The sequence below is a fragment of the Rhinoderma darwinii genome, chromosome 7, assembly GCF_050947455.1.
Source record: "Rhinoderma darwinii isolate aRhiDar2 chromosome 7, aRhiDar2.hap1, whole genome shotgun sequence".
Classification (NCBI taxonomy): Eukaryota; Metazoa; Chordata; class Amphibia; order Anura; family Rhinodermatidae; genus Rhinoderma; species Rhinoderma darwinii.
In genome coordinates this window covers 117,615,259-117,642,557 of record NC_134693.1, presented here as the reverse complement: position 1 = coordinate 117,642,557, position 27,299 = coordinate 117,615,259, and the positions used below count along the sequence as shown (strand labels likewise).

Genomic DNA, 27,299 nt, shown 5'->3' with positions numbered 1-27,299 from the left:
ATGGCTCAAGAAGATATCCTTCAGCCGCTCATGAACTTCAGCAATGGTGAAAGCCAAGCTGGAAAGGTCCTCATGCCAAGGATCGGTTACACCATATTAGCGATAATTATGGCCATATTTTGCACGGCTTCTCTCATCCTCAATGTTACAGTCATTGTAGTGACAATTAAATATCGCCATCTGAAGTGCCCTATCAATTACTCCTTAGTCAACCTAGCAGTGGCTGACCTAGGTGTGACCATCCTTGGAGGTCTCCTCACTGTGGAAACCAATGCTGTTGGCTACTTCAACCTTGGAAGAATTGGCTGCGTCATAGAAGGTTTTGCTGTGGCGTTTTTTGGTGAGTTGTTAGTTCACTATATTTTATATATACGGTACTGTGAAAACGATTTAGGCAGTTGTGGAAAAATGCTGCAAAGTAAGAATACTTTCAAAAATAGAAGTGTTAAGAGTTTTTTTTTATCAATTAACAAAATACAAAGTGAATGAACAGAAGAGAAATCTAAATCAAATCAATATTTGGTGTGATCACCCTTTGCCTTCAAAACAGCATCAGTTCTTCTAGGTACACTTTGAAGGAACTCGGCAGGGAGGTTGTTCCAAAAATCTTGGAGAACTAACCACAGATCTTCTGTGGATGTAGGCTCTCAAATCCTACTGTCTCTTCATGTAGTCCCAGACAGAATCGATGATATTGAGTTCAGGGCTCTGTAGAAGCCATATCATCCCTTCTAGGCTCCTTGTTCTCCTTTACACTGAAGATAGTTCATAATCACATTGGCTGATAAGTATCTGCCTGTATTTCTCAGCATTGAGGACACCATTAATCCTGACCAAATCCCCAACGCCATTTGCTGACATGAAGCCTCAAACTTGCAAGGAACCTCTAACATGCTCCACTGTTGCCTGCAGATACTCATTCTTGTACCGCTCTCCAGCCATTCGGCAAACAAACTGCCTTCTGTTACAGCTAAATATTTAATATTCTGACTCCTCAGTCCAGAGTACTTGCTGCCTTTTTTCTGCACCCCAGTTCTTATGTTTTTGTGAATAGTTGAATCACTTTGCCTTGTTTGCACATCGAAGGTATGGCTTTTTGGCCGCAATTCTCCCATGAAGACCACTTCTGGCCAGACGTCCCCAAACAGTAGATGGGTGTACCTGGGTCCCACTGGTTTTTGCCAGTTCTGAGCTGATGGCACTGCTGGACATCTTCCGATTTCAAAGGGAAGTAAGCATGATGTGTCTTTGATTTTTGGCTGATTACTGAGTCTACAGTCTTTAACGTTGCCCGTTTCTTTGTGCTTCTTCAAAAGAGCTTGAACAGTACATCTTGAAACCCCAGTCTGCTTTAAAATCTTTGCCTTGGAGAGACCTTGCTGATGGAGTATGACTACCTTGTGTCTTGTTGCTTGGCTTAGTCTTGCCATGGTGGACCTGTGACATGAAACTGTCTTCCACAACCTCACCTTTGTAGCAGAGTTTGGCTGTTCCTCACCCAGTTTTAAGCCTTCTACACAGATGTTTCTGTTACAGTTAATGAGTGTGTTTAAACCTACATATGAAAAGGATGATCATTATCATCTGTTTGGTATAATTGGTTAATCTTATACCTGACTATAATCCTACAAAATCCATGACTTTGTGCAAGTGTACCTAGAACAATTGATGCTGTTTTGAAGGGTGGTCACACCAAATATTGATTTAATTTAGATTTCTCTTCATTCACTTTGTATTTTGTTACTTAATAAAAAAAAATATTAACACGTCTATTTGTGAAAGCATTCCTACTTTGCAGCATTTTATCACAACTGCCTAAAACTTACTTTTGCACAGTACTGTATGTATATATATATATATATATATATATATGTATATACATATATATATATATCTTAGTCTACAGGGAGTAGATACTACCAAACAGCTCCCCATGTCAGACAGCAATGGATTTTGATTGCTGTGGTTCTTTTGCAGAAAGCTTCTAGTAGGCAGTTGTTGTGTGCTTTTGGCTATTGGAAAGGCTCTGTTCATATCTGCATCAGAGGCTCCGTCAGGGGCCCTCTGTCGCATATTCTGTGAAAAATGGCGTAAAGAAAAGGCGCAGCATGCTGTGCTTTTTCTTCAAGGAAAACATCGGAACCCATTACAGTTAACAGGTTCCATTGGGCACCGTAAGTATCCATGATACAATGGCTCCGGCACTTCCGTTTTTTTGGTCTTCGGTTTCTATGATGGAACAGAATAATAAAAAAACTTAGCGTAGATGTGAATGAAGCCTTAGGTGGAATTAGTTATACGTTCCAATCCAGAGATTTGAACTCTGGATCAAAGGTTACCTACTGTATAAATGACCAGCTTTATGTTAATGCAGGCCGTTTCATAATGTACCTCCATTATTTCAGACACAGATAATTACTTGAGAGCAAAAGATGGGGCACTGAGCTGCCTTTCCTTGCTTGTATAGCTTGTTCCCATGAGAAGACGATGGCAAGTAACTGTCCGTTATTATCGCTTTTACTTTAATAGTGCTACAGATAGGGGGGGATATTTCATCTTATTAGAATACACGTTCAGAAAGGGAACATTTAAAAATTTTTACTTTGTCATATTTCTCCATTGAAAAAACACTATTAATTCATATGAGAAAATCATCCAGATGCTTCCTTTATGGTAAACAGAGATAGTGTTATTAAATTCGACACAATATATTCCCTATCAGTACAAAGTTAATAAGCAGTAACCTTTACAGACATTTGTTCTTTAATACTGCCGGCAAGGAAAATTAATTTGATTTTTAGCTTAGTGTGACACATATCTTTCATTTTACAAGCCATAAATTCATTTTATAAAGCCATTACCTTTTTCGTGGAAAGCCTACTGGAATTGTGAACAGTCCGTCATGTGGCTTAGTATGCAGGAGCTAGGCCTGATATTCCAGTCTACACCCTATAAATACACTCCGGAGACTATTAGGCATAAACTGAAGGTATAAAACTGGAATGGTTACAGGAGGACCAGCTACTTCAGACAATGTTCTTCTTGGCCGTCTCCATAAATCAAATACTGTACCGCACTTTCACAGGGCTGATATGTAGAGCGATAAATCCAGGCATCCTTTGTGTTTAATATACCATAAAATAACGTCTAGCTAGACAGTAGAGAACATATATCTACAGTAGGTACGTCATGTATGGTCACACTATAAAAAGCACCTGTCATTATGAATTATTGAATATTTATTTGACACACAGTATACACTGCTATAAGAAATAATATATTTTCGTGGCCAATTTGGCAAAAAATGATTGTGACCTAGTTTATTATTTTTCACAAAATTGTATTCTGTGTCACAAAATAGTATTTTGCAACACAAAACATTATGTGACACACATAAAACTTGTGTCAAAAATTGCTGTTCTGTCACATAATGATATTTCCATAGCACAAAATGTTGCATCACAGAATTATATTTTGTGGCAAAAATGCAAATATTTGTCACCAAATGTGATTCTGAATTCTATGTAAAAAATAATCATTCAGTGGACAGAAGCAGATTCTTTTGCACAACATATTCGGGCTGAGGCTGTTTCTGTGACACTGCTGTAATTCTTTAATATAGAATGCTATTTTGTGAGACAGAAAGCTATTTTGTGTTACCAAATACCATTTTGTGACACTGAATACAATTTTGTCAGAATAAACGATTTCATCAGACAATATGATTGTGTGACAGAAATTATTTGGTGCTAGAAAAATCATTTTGTGACACTAATATGTAATTTACACATATATTGTAAACACCACTGACTAGTAAGGCTTCTGTCATTCCTCTTGATGGATGCAGTGTGTTCAGTTCCCAGTTCTTAAAATGAAGTGTATTAACCCCTTACGCCTCGTTCACACAGTGCGGTTTGGTGAAGTTTTTCATGCATTTTCTTTAGTGACAAGCCATACAAGCTAAAATCAGGTGTGTACAGATTGTCTCCCCTAGAAGTATATGGAATCCTATAGAGCATGTGAAATTGGAGGCATACTAACGTACAGTACAGGGCTCATATGTAATACTGCTATGTGCATAACACCTAGTAATAACGGTTTCTTAAATCCTTATTGTCTGTAACTGTTTTGTACCAATATCTGTCTTAGAATTATTAAGAATATATCAGGAGTAATATCTAATCATTATCTGGTTTGATGCAGGAATTGCAGCCCTTTGCACAATTGCAGTGATAGCTGTGGATCGGGTCTTTGTAGTATGTAAGCCCATGGGGACTCTAACATTTACCCCAAGGCAGGCCTTGGCAGGCATAGCTGTCTCCTGGATTTGGTCCCTCATATGGAATACTCCACCTCTCTTTGGCTGGGGCAGCTATCAATTGGAAGGAGTTGAAACGTCCTGTGCCCCTGACTGGTACAGCACTGACCCCGTCAATATGTCCTACATCATCAGCTACTTCTCCTTTTGCTTTGCAATCCCATTCCTAATAATCATTGTCTCTTATGGATACCTCATGTGGACGCTGCGGCAGGTAATCACACCCTTTATTTCACGAATTTTATATTCCCCTGTATTGTGTCTATTCTCCTACCTCCTGAATATCGGATGATTAGAGTGATTTCTTTCCCCAGGTTTTATTCATTGATTTTGGTGTGACATTTTCCAACCACTCAATTTCATTTGAGAGATTTTCATATTGTAGAAATGTATTAATCCTGGTGCACCATATCTCCCAGTGCGCCCTGTCTAAGAATTTGTCGCTGGCGTTGTTTTCCGATACTTTTCTAGGTGGAAAAGTGTCAGAAAATGTTAAAAATAAGTTGTGCTTAACACAACTCTGAAGCTTGCCCACTTTTTCCAAGACATTAATAGGTGGCAGAAATAATAGGCACAGGGGCTTCAGAAAACTGGCAAAAATACATTGACACACCTGTCACACTGTCCATATATGGACAGTGAAGTCAGGGGCTCCTCCTGGAGCACCAAAATCCTCGGCCAAAGCGTCCCCCTATGAGCGGAATCCCAGGCCATCGTGTCGGCAATGCTCTGGCTGGGGAATCTGCTGCAGGAGGTGTTCCTGATGTCACTGCCCTTATATGGACAGTGACATCAGGGGCACCTCCTGCAGCGGAATCCCAAATCTGTCTGGGGATTCCCCTCCTAGAGGGAGCCACAATGGCTCAATCATATTGTAGAAATGTATTAATCCTGGTGCACCATATCTCCCAGTGCGCCCTGTCTAAGAATTTGTCGCTGGCGTTGTTTTCCGATACTTTTCTAGGTGGAAAAGTGTCAGAAAATGTTAAAAATAAGTTGTGCTTAACACAACTCTGAAGCTTGCCCACTTTTTCCAAGACATTAATAGGTGGCAGAAATAATAGGCACAGGGGCTTCAGAAAACTGGCAAAAATACATTGACACACCTGTCACACTGTCCATATATGGACAGTGAAGTCAGGGGCTCCTCCTGGAGCACCAAAATCCTTGGCCAAAGCGTCCCCCTATGAGCGGAATCCCAGGCCATCGTGTCGGCAATGCTCTGGCTGGGGAATCTGCTGCAGGAGGTGTTCCTGATGTCACTGCCCTTATATGGACAGTGACATCAGGGGCACCTCCTGCAGCGGAATCCCAAATCTGTCTGGGGATTCCCCTCCTAGAGGGAGCCACAATGGCTCAATCAACAGGGAGCCCCCCCCCCCCCCCCGTGTGGTGATATCTACAGGGGGAGTATGTGGCACTATCTACAGGGAGGTGTGTGGCATCATCTACAGGGAGGTGTGTGCCATCATCTACAGCGGGCTCTATTGCATCAACAGGGAAGTGTGTGGCATCATCTGCAGGGGGTGTGTGTGGCATCATCTACAGTGGGGCTGTGTAGAATCATCTACAGTGGGGCTGTGTGGCATCATCTACAGGGGGGCTGTGTGGCTTAATCTACAGGAGGGCTGTGTGGCATAATTTACAGGAGGCTGTGTGGCTCTATCTACAGGAAGGCTGTGTGACTCTACCCACAAGTTGGATTGGCTTGATGGGCACTTCTTGCGTACCATACGGTCAAGCTGCTACCACAACAGCTCTATGGGGTTGAGATCTGGTGACTGCGCTGGCCACTCTATTATAGATAGAATACCAGCTGCCTGCTTCTTCCCTAAATAGTTTTTCTATAATTTGGAGGTGTGCTTTGGGTCATTGTCCTGTTGTAGGATGAAATTGGCTCCAATCAAGCGCTGTCCACATGGTATGGCACGGCGTTGCAAAATGGAGTGATAGCCTTCCTTATTCAAAATGCCTTTTACCTTGTACAAATCTCCCACTTTACCAGCATCAAAGCAACCCCAGACCATCACATTACCTCCACCATGCTTGACAGATGGTGTCAGGCACTCTTCCAGCATCTTTTCAGTTGTTCTGCGTCTCACAAATGTTCTTCTGTGTGATCCAAACACCTCAAACTTCGATTTGTCTGTCCATAACACTTTTATTCAATCTTCCTCTGTCCAATGTCTGTGTGCTTTTGCCCATATTAATCTTTTCCTTTTATTAGCCAGTCTCAGATATGGCTTTTTCTTTGCCACTCTGCCCTGAAGGCCAGCATCCCGGAGTTGCCTCTTCACTGTAGACGTTGACACTGGCGTTTTGCGGGTACTATTTCATGAAGCTGCCAGTTGAGGACCTGTGAGGCGTCTATTTCTCAAACTAGAGACTCTAATGTACTTGTCTTGTTGCTCAGTTGTGCTGCGGCGCCTCCCACTTCTCTTTCTACTCTGGTTAGAGCCTGTTTGTGCTGTCCTCTGAAGGGAGTAGTACACACCGTTGTAGGAAATCTTCAGTTTCTTGGCAATTTCTCGCATGGAATAGCCTTCATTTCTAAGAACAAGAAAAGACTGTCGAGTTTCACATGAAAGCTCTCTTTTTCTAGCCATTTTGAGAGTTTAATCGAACCCACAAATGTAATGCTCCAGATTCTCAACTAGCTCAAAGGAAGGTCAGTTTTATAGCTCTTCTAAACAGCAAAACTGTTTACAGCGGTGCAAACATAATTGCACAAGGGTTTTCAAGTGTTTTCTAATCATCCATTAGCCTTCTAACACAGTTAACAAACACAATGTACCATTAGAACACTGGAGTGATGGTTGCTGGAAATGGGCCTCTATACACCTATGTAGATATTGCATTAAAAAACAGATGTTTGCAGCTAGAATAGTCATTTAGCACATTAACAATGTATAGAGTGTATTTCTGATTAATTTAATGTTATCTTCATTGAAAAAAACTGTGCTTTTCTTTCAAAAATAAGGACATTTCTAAGTGACCCTAAACTTTTGAACGGTAGTGTACATATAATGGCAGAGGCTAAATGGGTAATTAACCCTTTAACCCCTTCCCGCTGCAGCCATTTTTCAGATTTTCATTTTCGTTTTTTCCTCCCCACCTTCCAAAAGCCATAACTTTTTCGTTATAGTCCTATGAGGGCTTGATTTTTGTGGGACGAGTTGTAGTTTTTCGTAGCACCATTTATTTTGCCATATAATGTACTTGGAAACGGGGAAAAAATTATTTGTGGGGTAGAAAATGAAAAAAACAGCGATTCCTCCATTGTTTTTTGCACTTCGTTTTTACAGAATTCACTGTGTAATTAAAACAACATGTTAACTTTATTCTGTGGGTCAATACGATTACAGTGATACCAAATATATATAGTTTTTTCTATATTTTACTACTTTTACAAGTAAAAACCTAAGTGTAAAAAATAACATTTATTTTGTATCGCCAAATTCTGAGAGCCATAACTTTTCCGTCGATTAAGTGGTATGAGGGCTTATTTTTTGCGGGATAAGCTGTAGTTTTTAATGATATCATTTTTGGGTACATGCAACATTTTGATCACTTTTTATTTCATTTTTTGTGGGAGATGAGGTGACCAAAAAAGAGTGATTCTGGCGTTTACATTTTTTTTTTTTTTGCAGCGTACACCGTGCGGGTTAAATAATGATATATTGTAATAGTTCAGACTTTTACGGATGCGGCAATACCAATTATATTTATTTTTTTACTATGCTCTAGGGGCAAAATGAGAAAAGGTTTTTTTTTTTTACTTTTCATTTTCTAAATTTTTTTGACATTTTACTAATTTTAACTTTTTTTTATTAGTCCCCCTACCGACCGTTGGACCGCTTGCACTATATACTGCAATACTAATGCCGGAGGCAGCGCTTAATAGGAGCACAAAGATGGCGGACCTGGGGGCCTTCATTAGGCCCCCAGGCAGCCATAGCAACCATCGCCACCCCGCGATTGCATTGCGGGGGGCGCGATGAGCTGTTAGAGGGGACCGACCCCCTCTTTCTAACTATTTAACCGCCGCGGTCGCTATTGACAACGGCATTTAACGAGCTAATTGAGCAGGATCGCGCTCGAGCGTGATCCCGCTCGTTACTCTGAGGCCTCATTTACACGAGCGTGTGCATTTTGCGCACGCAAAAAAATGCAGCATTTTGCGTGCGCAAAAGGCACTTGACAGCTCCGTGTGTCATCAGATTATTTAGGCTAGTCAACGTGTGTCATCATAGAGATTAGGCTAGTCGACGTCAGTCACTGTCCAGGGTGCTGAAAGAGTTAACTGATCGGCAGTAACTCTTTCAGCACCCTCGACAGTGAATTCCGATCACAATATACAGCAACCTGTGAATAAAAAAAAGACGTTCATACTTACCAAGAACTTCCTGCTTCCTCCAGTCCGGTCTCCCGGCCGTTGCCTTGGTGACGCGTCCCTCTCTTGACATCCGGCCCCACCTCCCTGGATGACGCGGCAGTCCATGTGACCGCTGCAGCCTGTGATTGGCTGCAGCCTGTGCTTGGCCTGTAATTGGCTGCAGCTGTCACTTGGATTGAATTGTCATCCCGGGAGGTCAGACTGGAGGAAGAAGCCGGGAGTTATCGGTAAGTCAGAACTTCTTTTTTTTTTTACAGGTTCATGTATATTGTGATCGGAAGTCACTGTCCAGGGTGCTGAACCAGTTTAACTCTTTCAGCACCCTGGACAGTGACTGTCTCCTGACGTCGCGTACCGGAAAATTTTTTGCCGGGTTCGGTCAAAACGAGTTCGGCCGAACCCGGTGAAGTTCGGTTCGCTCATCTCTAAATTCTGACACTCCGTTTGGATGTTTGTAAACAGAAAAGCACGTGGTGCTTTTCTGTTTACATTCACAGTTTGACAGCTCTTGCGCGAATCACGCAGTTCGCACGGAAGTGCTTCCGTGTGACCTTTGTGGTTTTCACGCACCCATTGACTTCAATGGGTGCGTGATGCGCGAAAAACGCGGAAATTTAGAACATGTCGTGAGTTTTTTTCAGCGCACTCACGCTGAGCAAAACTCACGGACTGTCTGCATGCCCCCATAGACTTGTATAGGTCCGTGCGACCCGCGTGAAAAGCACGCGCGTCGCACGGACGTATATCACGTTCGTGTAAAGGAGGCCTGAAGTGTCGGCTGTAACATACAGCCGACACCCGCATCGTATGGAGCGGGTTCACTCCGTGAGCCCGTTCCATACTTCCCCTACCAGACTTTTGCACATGGATACGTCAAATGTCGGGAAGGGGTTAAGGAGCAGTGCCGAACATATATTTCTCTGTATGACTATTGCGGCACTCGTGGGCTCACACACATTACATAATTAATATAATATTATACATAGTAACTAATAAGGTTCAGTGTGTGAAATATGAACCCACAAGTGCCGCAATAGTCATGCAGAGAAATATATATTTATATATATATATATATATATATATATATATATATATACAGGGCTGGCCCTAGGATAGATTGCGCCCTGTGCGAAATGATCTTTCGGCGACCCACCCCATCATTAAAAAAAAATGCCCTATAAAAGAATTATAATGCCCCTTTAGTGCCCCCATACAGTATAATAATAATAATATTTAATAATATAATATATTACAACCCCTTCAAGGACACAGTATTTTGTCCTCTAATTGTGCCTACAGTATTATGCCATCTGTAGTACCCCTACACAGTATAATGTCCGCTTAGTGGCCCCCACACAGTATAGTGCCTCCCTGTAGATTTTGCCATACAGCCTCCCTGTAGACAGTGCCATAATCCCCCACCTCCTTTTTGTAGATCGTGCCATACAGCCCCCCACACCTCCCCCTTGTAGACAGTGCCATACAGTCCCCCACCTCCCCCTTGTAGACAGTGCCATACAGTCCCCCACCTCCCCTTGTAGATCGTGCCATACAGTCCCCGCACCTCCTCCTTGAAGACAGTGCCCCCAAACAAAAACAAAAATTGTACTCACCTAGGCCCCATTCCCACGACGAACTGAGCTGCTCCATGACGGGACCCTGTAGCCTAGTACAGAGTTTCCCAACCTTTTCGGACTCGAGGCAGCACTGGAAAATCTAAATTTCCTCAGGGCCCCCCTACCAAAAATTATTTTGAGAAAGACAGAAAACGGCTAAGAACAAGCACTCCACTCGTATGGTATGTTCAGATACGTTTTTTGTAAGGCAAGAAAAATCTGCCTCAAAATTCCTTCAGGAACTGACAGCGTTGTGCAACCTTTTTTTGGGGTTTTTTCTTAAGCTGTTGAAGCGACTGACCCAGGAAAAAAAGCTCCAAACGAGCGCCGCAGGTATTTTCTGCCTCCTATTAATTTCAATTGGAGGTCAGAGGTGGTAACCACTTGAAGACCATCAGCCCCCCACTCACAGTACAATGACCATCAGCCCCCCACTCACAGTAAAATGACCATCAGCCCACCACTCACAGTAAAATGACCATCAGCCCCCCACTCACTGATTCCCCCTGTAGGTAGCGCCACACAGCCCCTTGTAAGTAGCGCCACACAGCCCCTTGTGGGTAGCGCCACACAGCCCCTTGTGGGTAGCACCACACAGCCCCCCCTTGTAGGTAGCGCCAGACAGCCCCTTGGGGGTAGCGCCACACAGCCCCCTTGTGGGTAGCACCACACAGCCCTTTGTAGGTAGCACCACACAGCCCCCTTGTGGGTAGCACCAGACAGCCCCCTTGTAGGTAGCGCCAGACAGCCCCCATGTAGGTAGCGCCACACAGCCCCCATGTAGATAGCGCCACACAGCCCCCATGTAGATTGCGCCACACAGCCCCCTTGTAGAGAGCACCACAAAGCCCTCTTGTAGATAGCGCCACACAGCCCCCTTGTAGATAGTGCCACACAGCCCCTTGTAGATAGCGTCACACAGCCCCCTGTAGGGAGTGCCACACAGCCCCCTGTAGGGAGTGCCACACAGCCCCCCGTAGGGAGTGCCGCACAGCCCCCCGTAGGGAGTGCCGCACAGCCCCCCGTAGGGAGTGCCGCACAGCCCCCTGGTAGGAAGTGTCGCAAAGACCCCTGGTAGGGAGTGCCACACAGCCCACAGCCCCCTAGTAGGGAGTGCCACACAGGCCCCTGGTTGGTAGTGCCCCACAGCCCCCTGGTTGGTAGTGCCCCACAGCCCCCTGGTTGGTAGTGCCACACAGCTCACTAGTTGGTAGTGCCCCACAGCCCCCTGGTTGGTAGTGCCACACAGCCCCCAGGTTGGTAGTGCCACACAGCCCACAGCCCCCTGGTTGGTAGTGCCACACAGCCCACAGCCCCCTGGTTGGTAGTGCCACACAGCCCCCTGGTTGGTAGTGCCGCACAGCCCCCTGGTTGGTAGTGCCACACAGCCCACTGGTTGGTAGTGCCACACAGCCCACTGGTTGGTAGTGCCCCACAGCCCCTTGGTTGGTAGTGCCCCAAAGTCCCCTGGTTGGTAGTGCCACACAGCCCACAGCCCCCAGGTTGGTAGTGCCACACAGCCCACAGCCCCCTGGTTGGTAGTGCCACACAGCCCACAGCCCCCTGGTTGGTAGAGCCACACAGCCCACAGCCCCCTGGTAGGTAGTGCCACACAGCCCCCTGGTTGGTAGTGCCACACAGCCCACAGCCCCCTGGTTGGTAGTGCCACACAGCCCACAGCCCCCTGGTTGGTAGTGCCACACAGCCCACAGCCCCCTGGTAGGTAGTGCCACACTGCCCACAGCCCCCTTGTAGGTAGTGCAAGGACTACGAAATGACCCTGATAGCTGGCGGGCGATAGACATTCAAAAAAGGTCAACTGTGCAGGAGCACACAAAATACCCAGCTTTCCCAGCTATCAAATAAATGTGTGGAAATAAACTAAGATATAACTTTTATTTAGTCTGAGTAAAGGATTAATCCTTTTAGCTAGATTAAATAAAAGTTATATCTTAGTTTATTGCCATACTTTTTTTTATACCCGGGAAAGCTGGGTACTTTGTGTGCTCCTGCACAGTTGTCCTTTTTTGTAGGTAGTGCCACACAGCCCGCAGCCCCCTGTAGATAGCATCCCCCCCCCCCCGCCTTCCAGTATAGATAGCGCCACTGTAGCTCCCTGAAGGAGCGGAATCCCCGTGTGGCCGGGGATTCCGCTCCTGGAGCGCTGCTTGATGCCTCTGTCCATATATGGACAGTGACATCAAGGAAAGCTCCTGAAGCGGAATCCCCGGTCACAGCGTTGCAGACGCTATGACCGTCGATTCCACTCCAGGAGAAGCTCCTGTCGTCTGTGTCCATGACGTCATTGGCTTCTCCTGGAGTGGAATCCCCGGTCATAGAGTCTGCAACGCTGTGACCGGGGATTCCGCTTCAGAAGTTTCCCCTGATGTCACTGATTGCACAGAAACATCAAGCAGCGCTCCAGGAGCGGAATCCCCGGCCACATGGGGATTCCGCTCCTTCAGGGAGCTACAGTGGCGCTAGTAGATAGCAGAGCAGGGAGATACCTCCCTGCTCTGCTATAGTGCCGTCGCTACCGCTATAGCAGCCGCAACAGCTGCTAGCGGCGCCACCGCCCTCATGCCCGGTGTCACCGCTAGCAGCCGACGGCCACTAAGTGAAGAAGCACCCGGGTGGAAAGGCGACTGCAGTTAGTGTGTGTATCCCCGCTGGTAGTTGCAACGGCGCGGGGATACACACACCCGCTGGCGCCCCTCTTGCAGTGTGGTGGCTGGCGCCCTGTGCGACCACACTGGTTGAACATATCTAAGGCCAGCCATGTACATATATATATATATATATATATATATATGGCAGTGGGCAGGACACGGCATGCAGTTTACATTACCTCACAAGGGAGAGGGTAGAGTGCATGTATTGCAGCATTTGTGGGTTTATATACATTACATAGTTATTATATTGTTCATGTTGGGGAGATCCATTTAAGAGTTTGCTATGGAGCCCAGCCTTTTCTAGTTACGCCCCTGTCTAGACTGGATATATTGTAGCAAACACTCAGCTATTAGAAGTACGTTGAACAAAAAGGTGTAGAGACGTAGACACTTTTGGCATGCATCATGCCCACTGGGGCCTATGGACCCATTTGATGTATGTGTTGGGAGAATATGCCGATTGTATACTGAACGTAGTGTGAACTTAGCCTTAGCTGTTAGGGATGTGTCTTAGGAGCTGGCTGTGGATGAGTTAAAATAGTTGGAAGATTTTAGGAATAGAACAAGAGCGAAGGAAAATAAAATTACCATAATGGGTGAACTGTGACAGAAAAAAAAGCCTGACAGAATATGGATAAAGAGTTGAAAGGAAATGAAAGGTAATAATAATTACTGCATGAAGATAAGAAAGAGAATTGAGGCCTAGTCTGAGTCTTTCCAATTCTGGTTTAATTTTTACTTATAATATATTGTACATGAGAATAAACTCAAAAATTAAAGTTTATATATACAAAAGTGGTAAACTTGTTCTTTATACTGGCATAGATCATTTTGTGAATACAATTTTTCTTCTGACTGGTAACTGATAATAATGGTGGAGCTTCTTCTAAGGGCTCATACCATATAATGGATCTGTCTTGTATACGCCCATAAAATTCTTTGGGGCCATACTGAACCTCTATGTGCCTATGATGACATTGTTGCATGTTCCATCGTATGTCATATTATGAAGGCTACAAGGGGAGAATATGGTGCACCATACAGTGACACATAAAAAATACAGAATAGTAGGGACTACAGGCATACGAAGTGCATGTGCATGAGGCTTTATAGCGAGAACTGTAAAAAAGCATAAGCCCCTCTTAAGAGAGGAAAAAAATTGTTAAACAGTACCAGCAGGGGAGAAGCTGGAGGGAAGGCGACTGTCCGGTGGTGTGTTATCTATTTAATCTCAACATAGAGTGTGTAACGACTGGTTCGTGGACCCACTGAGCCATACCGTCTTGGCGATATGGCAGCTGGCCAACAGGACGCAGGTAAATGTTTATAGTTCGTATAGGGTACCTGTGGCAGCTCAGATAGTAGCGAGGCAGGCTAGGCAGGAACTTGGCAGCAGGTGGACGTCAGGTGTGGAGAGGCAGGTCAGGCGTAGAATACAGTACAGCACGGCTACAGCAAGCACGACACTAGATTCAGGATACAGGAACAGGAAACAGGAACAGGAAAACACTGGGAGCCGGAAACACTAGGGGGCCATTTGCAAGACAGACTAGGGATACAACAACAAGGCTCAGGCGTGGGAGGATGGGGCTGGGACCTTCTTATAGCCCAGGGTGCTCTGGAGCAATTAGCTCAAATTACCAACATGCTTCTTAAAGAGGCTCTGTCACCAGATTTTGCAACCCCTATCTGCTATTGCAGCAGATCGGCGCAGCAATGTAGATTACAGTAACGTTTTTATTTTTAAAAAACGAGCATTTTTGGCCAAGTTATGACCATTTTCGTATTTATGCAAATGAGGCTTGCAAAAGTACAACTGGGCGTGTTGAAAAGTAAAAGTACAACTGGGCGTGTATTATGTGCGTACATCGGGGCGTGTTTACTACTTTTACTAGCTGGGCGTTGTGACGAAGTATCATCCATTTCTCTTCAGAACGCCCAGCTTCTGGCAGTGCAGATCTGTAACGTCACTCACAGGTCCTGCATCGTGTCGGCACCAGATGCTACAGTTGATTCTGCAGCAGCATCAGCGTTTGCAGGTAAGTAGCTACATCGACTTACCTGCAAACGCCGATGCTGCTGCAGAATCATCTGTAGCCTCTGGTGCCGATGTGTCCTCGCTCGTCTGACACGATGCAGGACCTGTGAGTGACGACACAGCGTGATCTCTCGAGAACACGGCTGTCTGCACTGCCAGAAGCTGGGCGTTCTGAAGAGAAGTGGATGAAACTTCTATACACAACGCCCAGCTAGTAAAAGTAGTAAACACGCCCCGATGTACGCACATAATACACGCCCAGTTGTACTTTTACTTTTCAACACGCCCAGCTGTACTTTTGCAAGCCTCATTTGCATAAATACGAAAATGGTCATAACTTGGCCAAAAATGCTCGTTTTTTAAAAATAAAAACGTTACTGTAATCTACATTGCAGCGCCTATCTGCTGCAATAGCAGATAGGGGTTGCAAAATCTGGTGACAGAGCCTCTTTAAGTCTTGACTGAGCTCGTGAGCGCACCCTGGTGGTCATAGTGGAGCAGGACGGCCGTATGTGCAGACATCCCTTGAGAGAAGGGCGTCGACTGGATGGAAGAAGTTCGTGGTCAGCGACCACGGACGTTACAGAGTGTGATATAAAGTTGCTGCACTGATAAGTTTGGCTTTAAACGCAATGTAAATGCTTGACAGTGTATTGTTTTGTTTTGTTTTGTTTTTAATAAAAATTTTGTATTAGTGTGTGTTAGTAAATTCTGTAAATACATTTTATTAAAAATTATTTTTACTTTTTGAGATACAGCTGCTCTTCATTCTCTATACAGAGCAGCTGTATCTAGCGATATTCACTGAATCCATCAGTCCCGCGGACCTGAAGGATCCAGTGTCAGTGGGTCCTGTGGGTCTCTGAAACGCAGGATCCACCAGTAAACTATCACATCTAAGTTATGAACTTAGATGTGATTGATTACAGGTGGATCCTGCGTGTCTTGCGGTCACTGAACCCGTCAGTCCCGCGTACCTGACGGGAACAGTAATTAGCGAAAGATACAGCTGCTCTGTATAGAGAATAGAGAAAGTCAAAATAAGTTTTAAGAAAATGTATTTACAAAGTTTATTACCCCACACTAATACACATTTCTATTTTTTAAAAAAACCACTTTCAAACATTTACATAGCCTTTAATAGAACTAGGCTTGTCAATATGGCAGCTCACAAGGACAAAACAGCAGCTCCATGCTCCGCCGTACGCTGGCTAGCTGCTTGCAGACACAGAATTTCAACACTATATTTCAAAGTGTTTGTCGTCACGTGCTGACACTTTGTAACATATATTTACATTAGTATGGAACTTTTTTAATTTGCAATATGTGAAGAAAGTGTTTGTTATGGAATATATTGGCGTAATTGGCCAGAATTTTTATTTACTGCAGTCGTTAGAGCGGAGTTATTAATGAAATAGAAGTCGTACAGTAATTCATTGCATCCATGCAGAATCGACCCCAGTCAAAGAAAACATATGCGAAAGAAAACAATGACTATAAAAAACCCTGAACTTTGCATTTATAATGGCAATGCCCAAAAGTCTGAAAATAAAAGGTTGAAAAGTTAAGTAAACATTAGTTACACTTTAAAACTTTGTAGGCCTCACTAACATCTGCGTTGGAGGGCTCCGCCACAAATTCAGCCAAAAATTCTGGAAACAATAACGTAAAACTATGGACAACCCGACGGAAATTAAAGTCAATGGGTTCCGATAGCCGCCGGTGGTGTCCGTCGTACAATGGAACTGGGGCTTCCAGTATTTCGTTGTTATGCTCCTCTGATGGAGCAGTACAACGCAAACACTGATGCAGGTGTGAACCAAGCCTTACTAGAGGCTGAAGTAGGTCTGCAGTGGACTTCTGGGGAGGCTGCACTTTGATTGGACTTTTTTTGCAACTGAGAAAAATTCCTACCATGTAAATAACCGTGAACCTGCAGGAAAAAGCAGTGTTCCCAAAATCGGCATAAGGTTATTTTTTTCTTTGTTTGTTACACAAGTGTAGCTAAATGTTCGACAAACATCTGACATGTCATAGTGACATATCAGAAGTTTGTATTGGTGGGAGTCCGAGCACGGAGACCCCCACCAATCGCTAGAACGAAGCAGCTGAAGCGTTCGTGTGAGCGCTCAGCTGCTTTGTTTATGTTCGGATTTTTCCGTAAATAAATGTATCGGAGTACGAGCTCATAGACTTTGTATTGAGTCCGTACACCGATACATTTATTTCCGGAAATAGCCGAACAAACACGAAGCGGCTGAGCACTCACACGAACACTTCAGCTGCTTCTTTCTAGCGATTGGTGGGGGTCTCAGTGCTCGGACTCCACCAATCCAAACTTCTGACATGCCACTATGACATGTCAGAAGTTTGTTGAACGTTTAGCTACACTTTAATGGTGAATCCTTGCATTTATATCGCATATACTCTTGTAGCTATCCATGCATCTAACTATAATATAAATATATTTATTATATAAAATAGAAAAAAATTATGATAATAAAAATAATAATAACTGCACCCCCTTTTCTCCCTAACTACATCGGTGCCTCTCCCATCTTCCCTTGTCCCAGCCCTGGTAACATTAAGATCTGTGCATATATAGTATAATCATTATACACTGCGAGATATAAAATTCCATGTAATTCAGATTTGCTGCAATTCTGAAACACATTAAAGTCGTGTTTTACGAATATAATTACTGCTATGGGGGCAATACAAACAAAATTAAGATGAAGAAGCGAATAATGCTCATTATTTTCAGCAATACGGTTACTTTCATAAATGACTTTAAAAAGTAAATGCAGCATTTTAATTACCATCCCTGTTTTTATATTGCAATGATTCTGAATCTCATAGCTGAACATTTATCCAGTTTTGCCATAAAATATCCATCAATCTATGTCTCCTTCAGAAATGTAAATGAATGGTTGCCGATGTAATACAAGCCTGTGTTATGGAAGCACTTAGCTGGCGCCAGGGGTACGCTATCAGGGTTACACTTGTTAAAATGGCTTCTATTTAAATGTTCCCTGAGGTAAAACATAACTGTGAACCAAAAATTCTTCTAATCTAATCCAATCATCCAGCTTTACTAGAGGAAACACGATGTGAACTAGTGAGAACTAAGAGGAGGTAATTACTCTAAGGCCATTTTTTTGGTAATATTTTGGCCGGTTCATCTCAAAGAGGTCTCACTGTATGACTGTCTGTTATCTGATGATGAAGGCTTCAGATGTTGACTGGCTCATTACATGTTTAAGTGTTCTTGTCCATGCACAATTGTTAATTATGAACTTGTTTTATCCCAAACCAGTTCCTTATCCTCAATTTGTATTTGCCACCCAAAAAAAGGTATATGTTCTTGAATGTTCCCTCATACTCAAATGTTATTTGTCCTATTATACAAGGACAAGGATCGGCTACAATAATCTAACCTTCCTTCCTGGACATAAAAGATCAGAACACTTGGTTGGGTTAACATCTCACCTAATAGGTGCATGAACCTTAGGTTTTTGTCCCTTTGGACATCTTCATAGAGGTGGCCTCAACCACTGTGATGAATAGGACCATTTATGACAAAGAAAACACTGGTGCTCTACAGACTTTACAAGTGAATACAGTACTGGTCAGACACAGGCAGAATTAAAAAAGTAATCAAGTGACTCACATGTAATGCTGCTGCCCAAACATCTGGTTCCATCGCTTTTACAGCCAATCCATCCTCACCATCTGTAGCAACATAAATTCAAAACCATAAATAATTCCAGGCACCAAACTCCTCAATAAATTCAGACTTCAGACCAGATTCCTTAATTAAGACTCCAGACCAGTGCCCCCAGCGCCATCGCTCAAGTGGTCCACGCCAGTATTTGTGGACTTGTCCTGCAGTAATGACATGCCATTCATGCACGTGAAGGCTGCAGACCATCACTGGCCTCAGCGGTATCGTGCAGTATCAACGCTAAGGCCAGTGATTAGCTGCTGCAGTCACGTGTATAACCGGCACATCATTGCTGCAGGGTAGACTGGTGGGAACCACTGAAGTGGCAGGGAAATTAATAGATGAGTATTGCTTCTTGGGTTCTCTTTATCCTCTTTTAAATTCTGGACAACCTTTGTAATTCAAACCCAAGACCAGACCCCTAAATTAATTCAGACTCTAGACCACTACATTACTTACTTCAGGCCAAAGACCAGTCCCCTAAATTAGTTCAGACCCCCGACCAGACCCCTAAATTAATTCAGACTCCAGATGAGACCCCTAGATCCCAGACCCTTGACCAGACCCCTAAATTAATTTCATTTTAATCTCGGAGATCAAGACGGCTGATGGTAAGACAGTCTCTAGTACAAATCATACTGCGGACGCTTTCCCTGCTTATTATCAGAGTTTATATAACTTGCAGATTCCGGTGACTCCCAACCTTTCCAATCTGGAAGGGGCATCATTGATCCCTAACTTTCTAGACTCAATATACCTTCCAATGTTAGATAATGACGCAATTGTTACATTTAATAGCCCGTTTACAGCACATTGCTAGCCCGTCTTACAAACCATTCCATCAGGAAAGAGCCCAGGCCCGGATGGCCTTCCATTGGCTATTACAAAACTTTTAAAAATACTTTACTACCTCACTTCACTACACTTTGCTACTCCCTCCTCAAGGAAGATATTCTTCCAAAACAGATGGGAAATGGGAAAAAAATTATTTGTTGGGTAGAAAATGAAAAAAACAGTGATTCCTCCATGGTTTTTTTTTGTGCTTCGTTTTTACGGAATTCACTGTGCAATTAAAACAATATGTTAACTTTATTCTGTGGGTCAATACAATTACGGCGATACCAAATCTATAATTTTGTGTCGCCAAATTCTGAGAGCCATAACTTTTTTATTTTTCCGTTGATTAAGTGGTATGAGGGCTTATTCTTTGCGGGATAAGCTGTAGTTTTTAATGATACCATTTTGGGGTACATGCAACATTTTGATCACTTTTTATTTCATTTTTAGTAGGAGATTAGGTGACCAAAAAAGAGCGATTCTGGCATTTAAATTTTATTTTTTTTTTACGCCGTTCACCATTAGGGTTAAATAATGATATATTGTAATAGTTCCGACTTTTACGGATGCGGCGATACAAATTATGTTTATTTATTCATTTTTTTTACTATGCTCTAGGGGGGAAATGTGAAAAGGGGAGTTTTTTGAACTTTTAATATTTTTATTTTTTTTACATAAAAAACAACTTTATTTTACAAATTGTTAGTTTTTTTTTTTCGTTAGATCGCTTGCACTATATACTGCAACACTAATGTATCACAGTATATCGTGTTTCTGACAGGCTTCTATTAAGCCCTGTCGGAGGCAGTGCTTAATAAGAGCACAAAGATGGCGGACCTGGGGGCCTTCATTAGGCCCCCAGGCAGCCATAGCAACCATCACCACCCCGCGATTTCATTGTGGGGGCACGATGAGCTGTTAGAGGGGGTTGCCCCCCTCTTTCTAACGATTTAAACGCCGCGGTCGCTATTGACCGCTGCATTTAACGAGTTAAACAAGCGGGATCGTGCTCGGGCGCGATCCCGTTCGCTACTCTGAAGTGACGGCTGTAACATACCACTAACTCCCACATTGTATGTAGCGGGTTCACTACGTGAGCCCGTTCTATACTTCCCCTACCCGACTTTGGCGTATGGATTCGTCAAATGTCGGGAAGGGGTTAAAGACAGGCAAGGTAAAGATAATACTTGTAGGGTCATTAGACTAATTGAACATGCTAGGATTCATAAGATCCCTTTAGTCCTTCTAGGCACAGATGCCGAGAAGGCATTTGACAGGGTTAACTGGTCCTATTTGAAAGCTACTCTACAAAAGTTTGGTATACCACCATTGTTCATTCAGGCTATTTTTTCGTTATACAAGAACCCCAGCGCCAAGATTAGGATAAATGGGACCTTCTCCAAATCCTTCAATTCTTTGCAATGGCACTCGCCAAGTGTGTCCTTTATCGCCTTCTTTATTTATATAGGTAATGGAAACCTTAATACAAAAGATTAGACAGGATCCTAGAATACAAGGTATTAAAGCTGGATCTTACACCGACAACACGGCTGCTTTCGCAGACGATCTTCTAGAACTGACTACGAATCCAGTCACTTCTATACCTCATCTCGTAAGATTATTTGCATCCTTTGGAGAGGTATCAAACTTTAAAGTGAATTTTAAGTATGAGGTATTAAATATCTCCACACTTGACGCACTCCTTCACTCCATCAAAGCCAACTCACCGTTTAAATGGCCAGATAATAGATCAACATATTTAGGTATTCAGCTTACTAAAGACCCTGCGCAATTATACGCATGTAATTATTTGCCACTGCTCATGTCCATACAGAAACAACTGCATGACCTCAAAATACCGTTCATGTCCTGGATGGGCCGTAAAAATCTCCTCAAAACCTTTATAATTACTATATTTATTTCAAACACTTCCATTATGGTTGCCTAGGACGTTTTTTGATAGAGTTCGGAAATGGTTCTCAGGGTTCCTTTGGAACAAAACACAACCACGACTTAAATATAGGTTACTTATACAACAACCTAAATTTGGGGGCCCGGGATTGCCAGATCTATTTGCATACTATAAAGCAAACCATTTGAATGGATGGAAATCATTAGTTCGTAAATCTAACAACACTTTATACATGGATTTAGAAAGAGATCTTTTAACATTATCAGATAGTTTATATATTTGGGGTCTGGAGCCTTTTTCACCTATATCTTCTTGTACCAGCGTTTTACTTAAAGAGGCTCTGTCACCAGATTTTGCAGCCCCTATCTGCTATTGCAGCAGATAGGCGCTGCAATGTAGATTACAGTAACGTTTTTATTTTTAAAAAACGAGCATTTTTGGCCAAGTTATGACCATTTTTGTAGTTATGCGAATGAGGCTTGCAAAAGTCCAAGTGGGTGTGTTTAAAAGTAAAAGTCCAAGTGGCCGTGTATTATGTGCGTACATCGGGGCGTTTTTACTACTTTTACTAGCTGGGCGTTCTGAAGAGAAGTACCATCCACTTCTCTTCAGAACGCCCAGCTTCTGCCAGATCACGCTGTGACGTCACTCACAGGTCCTGCATCGTGTCAGACGAGCGAGGACACATCAGCACCAGAGGCTTCAGTTGATTCTGCAGCAGCATCGGCGTTTGCAGGTAAGTAGCTACACCGACTTACCTGCAAACGCTGATGCTGCTGCAGAATCAACTGTAGTCTCTGGTGCCGATGTGTCCTCGCTCGTCTGACACGATGCAGGACCTGTGAGTGACGTCACAGCGTGATCTGGCAGAAGCTGGGCGTTCTGAAGAGAAGTGGATGATACTTCTCTTCAGAACGCCCAGCTAGTAAAAGTAGTAAAAACGCCCCGATGTACGCACATAATACACGCCCACTTGGACTTTTACTTTTAAACACACCCACTTGGACTTTTGCAAGCCTCATTTGCATAACTACAAAAATGGTCATAACTTGGCCAAAAATGCTCGTTTTTTAAAAATAAAAACGTTACTGTAATCTACATTGCAGCGCCGATCTGCTGCAATAGCAGATAGGGGTTGCAAAATCTGGTGACAGAGCCTCTTTAAGGGCCCTGTGAGAGTTTGGCAGGATATTAATGATACTCATCACATTCCATCAGAGAATATACCACTTTTACCTTTAAGTCTTTTACCGTTTCTGATGGACACCAAGAGACTTCCTCAGCCTGCCTTTTGGGTTTGGTTGAGTAATATGACCATTTCTGAATTTTTTGACACTGAGAGTCAAATTTCAGCACCTTATTTGTTCAGGAAAACAGGTCTTCTCCTAAAAGATTTTATACAATTGGTAGATTTTCAAAATTTGTGTGACAGGTATTTGGATAAAAAATACTCTAAATATCCCACCTCACAGACCCGGACACAGCTTGAACGCCAATTGAAAGGTTCGGTGATACAAAAAGGCACCCTAGCCCGTACATATGAATATCTCATGACCTTAGATAGAGATGGCAAACCAGATTTTCTTTCCAAATGGGAATCCGATATGCAACTAACATTTACTGATGAAGAACAGAGATCAATTTTGAAAAACTCACATGGGTTTTCTCAATGTATCAAAGTAAGAGAGAATTCATACAAGCTACTACCACGATGGTACAAAACACCTGTTTGGCTACATTATATATAATCAATCCAGATATACCAGATATATGTTGGAGATGTGATCTTGAACAAGGGTCTATGTTCCACATTTGGTGGCAATGCCCCTTGATTCATGGTTTTTGGAAACAGTTAATGGATTTGACTAATGTTATTTGTTCATCTAAGATCTCTTTATCTCCGCAGACAATTATCCTGTGGCTACCCTCTGATTCCTTTACACCTAGACGGAATGATTTAGCTACAATTTTAATCACTGCAGCAAAATTATTAATCCCCTTTCATTGGAAGTCTAAATGTCCTCCTTCATTGGATCAATGGAAATTGAAAGTACACGAATTATACAGGTTAGAAGAGTTAGTCCATTGGGAACGACGGACGAGACCTAAATTCCTGCAAATATGGTCACCTTGGAGGGTTTTTTCTGATAGATCTCGCCCCACCTAATTTGGGTCTCATTTAGATTGGTTACACTCAGTTCTTACCAGATCTAACTATAGTTTCCTCAGGCTTCAAATCTACACAATTAGATCTTCCTATTAAGAACCATCTCTCTCGCTCCATATACGCAAGAGGCATGTCTTGAACCACAAGACATCTCTAAGTCCAATCCTTTTCTACTCTCCCTAAATGACCTTCGCCCTTCTATGACCTTAATTTGAATTTTGTACTTTGTTACGATTTTGTAATGATTATTACCTTGATACAATTTTATATGTATAATTTGTAAGATTACTTGCTTTTGTACTGTTGTGGACATAACGACAAAAAACTGAGTGTTTATTTCTGTAAATCGTTTGCTTGTACACTAAATAAAAAAAGTTTGAAAACTAGAGAAAGGGGAGGACGTAAATTCAGTAAAATGTGAATACTGGTGTTGAGACATCTGGAACACCAGACAAAAGACCTAGTACAGATGCCCCTGATGCCAGGATCTAGCAATGCCACTGATTCCAGGTTGGCATTTGTCGCAATGTACACTGTAATATTATTCCACGTGTCTTATTCCTTTTCAGGAAATCAAAAATAATTCCAAACTTACATTTTTGGCAAATTTTGGGCACTTTCATATTGTCAGTTTCATTTTTTAAGGTTTTCCAGGGTAAAAAAAATGTTTGATTTTTCAGAGAAACAGCGCCATGCTTCCTGTCATGCATTGCAGCTAAGCCCCAATACTGCAATACCATATGTAGCTCATGGACAAGCATGGCACTGTGGCTGGGTAAAAAAAAGCAGAGGCTTTTACTAATCCTAGCCAACGCTTTTAACAAGTTCAAGCATAAAAGCTCTTGTCAGTGCCATATATGAAAATGTCAATGATATTTGCAACATAAACTTATTATTTCTAAGATATTTTCTGCATTTCTCTGTAGGTGGCCAAACTTGGAGTAGCAGTAGGAGGTACCACCAGCAAAGCTGAGGCCCAAGTCTCCCGCATGGTCCTAGTGATGATTATGGCATTTCTCATCTGCTGGCTCCCATATGCAACCTTCGCTATGACGCTTGTGGCAAATCCCGGAATGTATATTGACCCAGTAATAGCCACTGTACCAATGTACCTGACCAAAACCAGCACTGTATATAATCCAATTATATACATATTTATGAATAAGCAGGTAAGACTCCTCAGCCAGATCAGTAGGTTCATTCATTGCCAATTCATTGTCCTGTTTGGGAGTTTAGATAAAATAACTATGTTATACAGATGTAGCAATCTTTAAAGGGGCTGTCCAGGCTAGGCACTGTTATTCATACTGATGACCTATCCACAGGAGAGGTCATCAGTATATGATCAGTGGAGGTCTGACACCGGGCCCCAGCACCGATCAGCTGTTTCCGGCTGCCTCCGGGCGCCGGAAGCTAAGCAGGGGTCGGTGCTGGAAGCAGATGGCTCTAGTCACTGTATAGCGGCTGTGCTGGGTTGCTGCCGCTCTGCTCCTATTCACTTGAATAGGAGCAGAGCTGCAGTACTGGCTGCTATACTATGGCCAGAACAGCTGATCGGTGCGAGGGCCGGGTGTCGGACCTCCACTCATCATATACCGATGACCTCTCCTGTGGATAGGTCATCAGTATGAAAAACAGCCCCCAGCCTGGACAACCCCATTAACTTGAATCTCAATGCACTAAATACACTGTAGCAAGAAACTTTAACTTAAAGGCTTTTTCAATAGCTTTTATGGTGTGATATCACACTACAGCAAGTTATTGGGGTCAAGATGAACGTTGCTACATCTATAGCTTCTTTTTCATAGATTATTATATATGAGTAATATCGACAGTCCACGACCGCGGCCATTACACTAATTACTACAACTCCGCACAGAAATATAGTTTTTTACAGGGTTTCAATTGGAAACATGCCTAAAATTAGTTGTTTATTTGGACTATGTGTATAATAAAATTCATGAGATAACCCCTTTTTAAAACAGACACGTCAGTGTAGCTGACTAGTCCTCATTACCAAAACTACAAGTAGCCATAGTTCTTACTATCCATACTAACTGCTTGTTATTCAATTGCAGTTCCAAGAATGTGTGATACCTTTTCTGTGTTGTGGTAGGAACCCATGGGCGATCAAGAAATCTGCGTCTGCAGACGAGGCGCTCTCCGCTAACACAAGCAAGTCCAGTTCAAGAAAAGGCCAAGTGTCTCCTGCTTGAAATTTTGTAAATTAATAGTCGTAGAAATGAATGTGCAATACCCCATGTGGCATGACTGTATGTACGTCTTATGTGATGAACGTCCTATTAAAAGGGCTGTTTTAGGGGCAATCAGTAATAATGCAAACCCTCAATTTCCCAGTCATTGTGCTATGGAGGAAATGTAAAAATTAAAATTATATCTAGTTCTAAAATTAAAAAGTGGACATTTTACGGCTAGTCGTCATCTCTGCAATAAAACTTATTTGTGAGTATTTTAATCATTCAATTCATATTAATATTAAATTCTATATGTACATAAATAGAACAAGAATTAGGGAATTGTGTCTCAATATTAGATCACTGGATTGTACAAAACCAAAGCGTTTTATGTCACAATTTTCATGCATAGAAGTAATGTAAAATAAAAGCTGTATTTTTTAAAGGAATATGTGGCGCTTTAATTTTTTTGTCTATTTGGTTACCATGATGAGTGCAAGGAACATGGTGATTTCTATACATAATATGAGAAGGAATTTGAAGGAAAACTCACTGTCACACTGCATTATAAAAGCTCAGCTAAAGGTTAGAGATGTGTCTGACAAATGTGTTGACTGTTTCCATTGACGACCAGCAAAACTATGGATGCAGATCTATAATGATACAGAATGTAACTCAAATTCCGTAGAAGATAACTAATCTACTCTATTTCCAAACGCAATTTTCTTATATAGCTTATTTCTCCACAAGGTAGCAGGAGGAAAAAAAAATGGCAACTGCTGATTTATCACTTTTACATTTCCCTGATGCAGTTACCTTGGGCTTCAGATTGCTCAGTAGGAATTTTAAATGGATTGTCTCACCAAGACGCTTTTTTAAAAGGAAACCTGCACGGCGATCAGCTGATTGCTGTGGGTACGGCTTATATATCACTTGGCGATCAGCTGATTGCTGTGGGTACGGCTTATATATCACCTGGCGATCAGCTGATTGCTGTGGGTACGGCTTATATATCACCTGGCGATCAGCTGATTGCTGTGGGTACGGCTAATATATCACCTGGCGATCAGCTGATTGCTGCAGGTATGCCTTATTTAGCGTTCTGCCTGTCACTCACGTAGCATTGCATGCCAGCCGATTCAACTGCATGGCCATCCATGTAATGGACAGGCTGGGTCCCCCCTAAGGGGGCATATGGACAGGGGTTGTGTTTATGAGTCACCTTTAAGAAGCAAAATTTATATAAATAACCGTTCACACCATTCATTTCATTTTTGACCAACTTTGATCATTTATTTTCATAGTAATAGTTCCGATGATCATCTCAACATTGAATATGACTTTGCAAACAAGTATTATAAGTTTCTAATGACAGAGAATGCAGTTTGGTACTATTGCCCAACACAATATAATATTGCAACATA

At 42.7% G+C, this 27,299-nt stretch overlaps 1 protein-coding gene across 1 annotated transcript; it reads left to right on the top strand.

The window, feature by feature from the left end:
- LOC142657354 (parapinopsin-like) lies at positions 1–26,093 on the top strand. Its single transcript, XM_075832377.1, has 4 exons — positions 1–340; positions 4,204–4,532; positions 24,607–24,849; positions 25,759–26,093. Exons 1-4 carry the CDS (start codon positions 1–3, stop codon positions 25,894–25,896), a joined length of 1,050 nt encoding a protein of 349 aa, XP_075688492.1. The 3' UTR covers positions 25,897–26,093.
- The last annotated feature ends 1,206 nt before the right edge of the window (positions 26,094–27,299 follow it).